This window comes from Sorghum bicolor, chromosome 2, assembly GCF_000003195.3.
Source record: "Sorghum bicolor cultivar BTx623 chromosome 2, Sorghum_bicolor_NCBIv3, whole genome shotgun sequence".
Classification (NCBI taxonomy): domain Eukaryota; kingdom Viridiplantae; phylum Streptophyta; class Magnoliopsida; order Poales; family Poaceae; genus Sorghum; species Sorghum bicolor.
Window position 1 is genome coordinate 49,736,300 of NC_012871.2, and position 7,758 is coordinate 49,744,057.

The 7,758-nt window shown below is 46.2% G+C and overlaps 1 protein-coding gene across 1 annotated transcript; it reads left to right on the forward strand.

Moving 5' to 3' along the window:
- Nucleotides 3,833-6,469, forward strand: LOC8064665 (subtilisin-like protease SBT1.2). Its single transcript, XM_002459954.2, has one exon. It carries the CDS (start codon nt 4,023-4,025, stop codon nt 6,327-6,329), a length of 2,307 nt encoding a protein of 768 aa, XP_002459999.1. The 5' UTR covers nt 3,833-4,022; the 3' UTR covers nt 6,330-6,469.

Genomic DNA, 7,758 nt, shown 5'->3' on the forward strand with positions numbered 1-7,758 from the left:
TTATGGACAGAAAAGAGTTGTTGCATCGGTTGAGCACATACATATGGTCGATCCAAGATCAAGAGTGTTTAGAGTAAGTATTTTATTCTAACTAATTGCTATTTTTCCTAATCAATTGCATAATATACTAATACTATAATAAAAAGAATATGATCAACTAATTCTTGATCTCCGTCCTTGATTTTTTAGCAAAGAATGGGTTCGAAGCACCACACCATACCCAATCTCTATAAGTCTAAGGACAATTAGAGATATTTTAGATGATAACAAACCCATGCATTGTGGATGCTTTAATATGGCTGTTCGGACAGTTGCATGCAACATAGCTAGGTTGATTATAGAAGAAGACAAATACCACTTCATGGACCTCCAGTTCTGTGTAAGTTCATATAGTTACTCACTTATTGCATGCAACATAGCTAGGTCAATTAAACAATTACTTATTTTTGCAAAAATGAGCAGAATATAGCTCAAATTGGACGAGATCCACGATGTTGTGATGAGATAAACTACAAAGAGCTAGCTAAGTTGTTTGAATGTTGGGACATATGCTACTATATTAAAGACTGCAGCACTGTAAGATATATGTTATATAAATTCTTTTAAAAATTTATATTTTATTTTGCACTTATATTGGTGCTCATTTACAGGTTTTATTGCCATATCATCGAGATAGGCTCTATATTTTATTCATAATAGATATGAGAAAAAAAATTGTGTACATTATGGACCCACTTTCTCCTAATCTAAAGTACACAGGTAATGATCGATGCAAGCCATATCTAACTACATTACATAATATTGCCTATCACTTCAACCACGCCATGAAATTGGTGAATCCTGCATGGAACGCTAATATTTCTGACTGGCATCCTGAATTCCCAACATGGCTTCCAAGAAATTATAGCTGGTAATAACTTATAATTTGTTTCATCTTTCTTATCAAATAGTTATTTCATTTAGCTACAACAAATAAACACTTTGCTCTATTCCAGGAAAGTGTCGGGCTTCCTTGTATACAGTTATCTGAAGAATTGGGACGAGATAAGATTGTTCATCCACCCTGTGAGCATATATAATATATATATTCTCTATGTATATTTCATAGAATGCATACCAAATTAATAAGTAACTTACTATCTGTCATTCACAGATTTCACATTCAGTAAGGACCGAATTCTTGGTGGACATGTTGCAGAGTAATGAAAATGAATGTGCAAACATCATCCCTGAAGAACTCCGAGATCTGCTTAAGCAATTAAGAACTTATTTGTAGTATATGAGACATGGCTTTATTATTCCTTATTTATGAGTGTATTCTGGATTATTTGAATGCTCAAAAAACTATGGAAAAAATATCGTTGTTTCGTTGAAAATGGTTGTTTTTAAGTGCATCCTTAGAATAAAACCGTGGCGTTAGTACGGTAAAATGGGAACTCCATAACAAAAATAAAATAAAATCCCCTTCTAGGATGTCTCTTTAATTAGTGTTGGGCTTTTCCAGATAGTGTATTTAAGTTACATAGCACTTAGTTATGCATACCTCTAATATATTTTCCTTTTCAAAATAGAAAATGATTATGAGAAACACTTCGTGTCCACCGACTGCAGCCAACACTTTTGTATATGTCGGATCTCCACCTATTGTTGATCGACATCTCACATTTGGTATTGAAAAGCTTACTGTTGTATTAGGATATTAGATTTTGGTCAACTATATAGCAGGCATACTTTGATTTGGAAGACAATGATAAACGTTAATTTTCATTTCATTCATGCCTTACCATGAGGTATATGACGCCTGCCATCCATGGTTTAATGTTCTCTACGTTACTTTTATGCTTCAGAACACAATAAGAAATACGATCTTTTTTTTTGTTTCCTTTAGAGATCAGGGCATGGAAGAAGTGCAATTTATTTATAATTTATGATATGTGTATATGCTGGTGTAAATATATATAAGTGCTGACACTATCAGTGGCAGAGGGTGAATCCAATTATAGGGGGCAAATTTTTAAAACAAGAACAAGTGAACTGTCGTAGAGATACAGAGCACGCCGCGTGATACAGTGCAGCGGAAGGCCAGACTGCCGGAGACAAAGAGCAGAAGATGTAATACACGGTGACACAACTGCGTGCTTTTGTGCCTTTCTTTTAGAAGAAAAGGAAAAAGGTTGTGCCCCAGCTTTCTATCCTGCATATTTGAGTGGAAGTGAGCTTGTCTGGCTTGTGGAGTAGATAACAGAAGCTGGAAAATTTACTTAGGCCAAAGAAAATACTACTAGGCCTTATGAAATTTACTTGGGCCAAAGGGGGCGGGAGCCTAGTTTCGCCTTCACTAGGCTCCGCCCCTGGACACTATGATTATAACAATAACGACTACATATATAAATGTTTCTGCTTTGATTTAAATCTATATCTATCAAGAGTGGATAGTAGCTTATGTTTTTTGAGTTATTGCAGGGCGCCCAAAGGGCGTCTGATGTTTTAGTCCCAATTGAAGGTGCCAAGCACCTCACTCTTTGTTGGCAGAATGTTGGATTCCTCTCATCTTAAGGCCTCGTCTGGGACAGAGAAATTTTGTCCTTCGTTTTTCATGTGAATTTGAATTGATCCTTATGAACTTTGTGCACTATTCTTGTGAAATTTCTGCTTTACAATCTGGCCTTAAATCTTCCAAACCATTAGTAGGGTGTTGAACACACAACTTTCTAAGGTTCCGTTTGGCATTTGCTTCTTGAGCAGTTTTATAAGTTGTTTAGAGCCATTTTTGCTAAATAGAGTAAAATGATTTTTCCTAGCTTCCTATCATAGATCTAATTTAAGAACATATTTTAGTAAATATTTTTCTAAAATAGATTCAACTCCACTAATGGAGCTACTTGCGGAGCCAAAGTAAAAAAAGTTACTCCACCGGTCATTTGTTGTCTTCTTTATTTCAAGGCTTATATAAGGCGTGCAACATAGTCAACTTAGGCCCTGTTTAGTTCCTAAAATTTTTCTTTTCGTCCCATCACATCAAATCTTTAGACGCATGTATGAATCATTAAATATAGATAAAAAATAATAACTAATTGTACTATTTATATGTAATTTGTGAGACGAATATTAAGCCTAATTAGGCTATAATTAAATACTAATTGTCAAATAAAACAAAAATGCTATAGTAATCAAATTTAAAAAAAATCACGAACTAGACAAGGCCTCACAACATCAATCCGTGTACACGAGTTCAATTCAATGCAATTAACGAATACTGCTCAAAGTCTGAAACACCTTGTAGCTAGTACTCTCTCCATTCCAAATTATAAGTCATTTGGAATCTTGAAGAGTCAAAATATTTTCAAATTTAACTAAAATTATAGAGAGAAATACTAAGATTTGTAACATAACATGAGTATACTATGAAAATATAATTAAGGAAGAATCTAACATAAATTTGGTTAAATTAAGATACTTTGACTTTTCAAAATTCTTAAAATAACTTATAATTTGGGACGGAGGGAGTACATTAGTCCTCACGTTTGTTTAAATTTGGCGCGTGTGATTCTTCAAGGTGTCACAAACTTCACAATGATTGAGTTTGGCGGAGTACCCGTCCAAAACCGGGACCGCCTGTTCCTGTACTCCCCGTAGGCATACATCCATCCACCAAGCAAAAAAAACGAAGGTCCTCTTCAGCGTGCAAGTGGTCGGACCCACGCTCCCTAATCATAATCTAACACGTGTGGGGCCTACATACGTGACCTCCCTCTGTTTTCTCTGTTTCTTATCCCATGAGATGCGTCGTCGTGCTCTGCGATATATTTGATCTTTCGCGGTTCTTTAATCTCTCAGCCTCTCCTTCATTACTGCAATCTCAGTATAATGCTGGTCAAGTCAATGAGACAAATATTGACAATGTCGAAGCCACCATTATAGACTGTATGTATGTAGTAGAAGCAGCTGCAAAATAAAACTGACACTACTATACCAGATTTCCATTTGCAATTTGGATTGACGGTTCCGGGACGCGCGCGGCAATGGGGAGCTTCAAGCTCTCCTTGCTGTGCCTCGTCCCGTTCCTTCTCCTCGCGGTCGCCGCCGGCGGCGACACGCTCACCACGTTCATCGTGCACGTGCAGCCCCCGGAGCCGGAGGAGAACCAGCAGACCGCCGGCAGCGACCGGGAGGCATGGTACAGGTCGTTCCTGCCCGAGGACGGCCGGCTCGTCCACGCGTACAACCACGTCGCGAGCGGCTTCGCGGCCCGTCTGACGCCGGAGGAGGTCGACGCGCTGTCCGCCATGCCCGGGTTCGTGGCGGCGGTCCCGGAGGAGACGTACGAGCTGCAGACGACGCACACGCCTCTGTTCCTCGGCCTTGACGCCCAGCGAGGCGGCGGCAGTCCGGCGTCTCACGGTCACGGCGGCTCCGAACGCGGCGCTGGGGTCATCGTCTGCTTGCTCGACACCGGCATCTCCCCGACGCACCCGTCATTCGATGGCGACGGGATGCCGCCGCCGCCTGCCAAGTGGAAGGGCCGCTGCGACTTCGGTGTCCCCGTGTGCAACAACAAGCTCATCGGCGCTCGCTCGTTCATGTCCGTCCCCACCGCCGCCGGCAACTCCTCGTCGCCGGTCGACGACGCCGGACACGGCACGCACACCGCCAGCACGGCCGCCGGAGCCGTCGTGCAGGGCGCTCAGGTCCTCGGCCAGGCCGCGGGGGTCGCCGTCGGGATGGCGCCCCGCGCGCACGTCGCCATGTACAAGGTCTGCAACGACACCAGCTGCTTAAGCTCCGACATACTCGCCGGCGTCGACGCCGCCGTGGGCGACGGCTGCGACGTCATCTCCATGTCCATCGGCGGAGTGTCCAAGCCGTTCTTCCGCGACACCATCGCCGTGGGCACGTTCGGTGCCGTCGAGAAGGGAGTCTTCGTCGCCCTGGCAGCCGGCAACCGTGGCCCCAACGCCAGCTCCGTCACCAACGAGGCGCCATGGATGCTCACCGTCGCCGCGAGCACCATGGACCGCTCCATCCGCTCCACGGTTCGCCTGGGGAACGGCGTCTCCTTCCACGGCGAGTCGGCGTACCAGCCGGACGTCTCGGCCTCCGCCGCCTTCCACCCGCTGGTCTACGCCGGCGCCAGCGGGAGGCCGTACGCCGAGCTCTGCGGCAACGGGTCCCTGGACGGCGTGGACGTCCGGGGCAAGATCGTGCTCTGCAAATACGGAAGCGGACCGGACGGCAACATCACGAGGATCCTGAAGGGCGCCGTGGTTCGAAGCGCCGGCGGCGCCGGCATGGTACTGATGAACGGGTTTCCGCAAGGCTACAGCACGCTCGCCGACGCGCACGTGATCCCGGCGTCGCACGTCGACTACGCCGCCGCCTCAGCTATCATGTCCTACGTCCAGTCCGCGGCGAGCCCCACGGCGAAGATCCTCTTCGGAGGCACGATCCTCGGCACGTCGCCGGCTCCGTCCATGGCCTTCTTCTCCTCTCGCGGGCCGAGCCTCCAGAACCCCGGGATTCTGAAGCCGGACATCACGGGGCCCGGCGTGAACGTGCTCGCCGCATGGCCACCCCAGCTCCAGGTTGGCCCGCCGCCGCCGGCATCTGCTGTTCTCGCCGGACAGCCGGGACCGACCTTCAACATCATCTCCGGCACGTCCATGTCGACGCCGCATCTCAGCGGCATCGCAGCCTTCGTCAAGAGCAAGCACCCAGATTGGTCGCCGGCAGCGATCAGGTCGGCGATCATGACCACCGCCGACGTCACGGACCGTGCCGGCAACGCCATCCGCAACGAGCAGCGCGTGGCGTCGGACCTGTTCGCCACCGGCGCCGGCCACGTCAACCCGGAGAAGGCGGCCGATCCCGGCCTGGTGTACGACATGGCGCCCAGCGACTACGTCGGCTTCCTGTGCGGCCTGTACAGTAGCCAGAACGTCTCGGTGGTCGCGCGGCGGCGGGTGGACTGCTCGGCCGTCACGGTGATCCCGGAGAGCATGCTGAATTACCCGTCGGTGTCGGTCGTGTTCCAGCCGACGTGGAATTGGAGCACGCCTGTGGTGGTTGAGCGCACGGTGAAGAACGTCGGCGAGGAGGTGTCGCCGTCGTCGGTCTACTACGCGGCGGTCGACATATTTGACGACGATGTAGCTGTGGCCGTGTTTCCAAGCGAACTGGTGTTCAGCGAGGTAAACCAGGAGCAGAGCTTCAAAGTGATGGTGTGGCGGAGGCACGGTGGTAATAAGGGTGCCAAGATGGTGCAAGGCGCGTTCCGTTGGGTGTCGGACACGTACACCGTCAGGAGCCCTATCTCCATATCCTTCACTTGACAACCTTATACACTCCAAAATGTAGAAACCATGATTAGTTTCTATTCTATACTTGACAATGTGTATGTGTAGCTCTTGAAGGCCTTGTTTAGTTCTTTTTTTTTTTTTGCAAAATGAACACGGTATTATTTTTGTTTGTATTTGATAAATATTATCCAATCATAGGCTCAAAAGATTCGTCTCGCAAATTACAAATAAACTATGTAATTAGTTATTTTTTAATCTATATTTACTGTCGCATTCATGTACCGTAAGATTCGATGTGATGGGCAATTTAAAAAATTTTAAAAATATAGACGAAAACAAAAACCAATTGCACAGTTTGTTTAAATCACGAGATAAACTTTTTGAGCTTAGTTATTTTATGGTTGAACAATATTTGTCAAATAAAAACGAAAATATTACATTACCAAAAATCAAAATAAAAAAAAACTAAACAAGGCCTAGTTAGTTTGATCATCCGCCCCTTCTCCTTGGATCCTCTAGTCTGCTCCCGCCCTCCAGCTCACAACAGATTCGCCGTCACATGTGCAAACTCCTGCAGAAACAGTACATGACAGAGACAGGGAGTAGCAGCAGCGCTGGTGGCGGAGGCGAAGGCGACGAAGCCCTTGTTCCCCACGCGCACACGCAACGAGGGACCTCACGGGAGCACGGACGACGGCGGCGCAGTGGGCATATGGGGCCGCGGCAGCGCGTCGCCTGCAATGAACGAGATCCTCTACCGTCGGCCACAACGACTGCATTCTGCAGTCACCGTCCAATCCATTCAACGACTGCAAGCTCTCCTCGGGCTCCCACGCGGTGTCGGAAGGATATCGGGAGGGGTTTTTAGAAACGAATAAAAAAATAAATTACATAGCTCGTCAGGAAACTGCAAGACAAATCTATTAAGCATAATTAATCTGTCATTAGCACATGTAGGTTACTATAGCACTTAAGGCTAATCATGGAGTAACTAGGCTTAAAAGATTCGTCTCGCGATTTTCAACCAAACTGTGTAATTATTTTATTTTTTTATGTACATTTATTGTTCCATGCATGCGTCCAAAGATTCGATGGGATGGATAAAAAAATTTTAGGAGGCAAACTAAACAGGGCCTTAACGGGCTAGGCCTTGGCCCAATAAGAACACGGGGGTCGTCGCTCTGGCCATGATTGATCCGTGCCATGGCTCGTTCTTTGGTGATGATGCAGCTATCAGGGCACTCACAATGCAAGACTCCATCACAGAGTCCAAGACACTTAATTACATATTATTTATGGTATTTTGCTGATGTGGCAGCATATTTATTGAAGAAAGAGGTAGAAAAAATAAGACTCCAAGTCTTATTTAGACTCCAAGTCCACATTGTTCGAGGTAATAAATAACTTTAAACTCTATGATAGAGTCTGCATTGTGAGTGCCCTCATCGTTCGCCACAAGTCC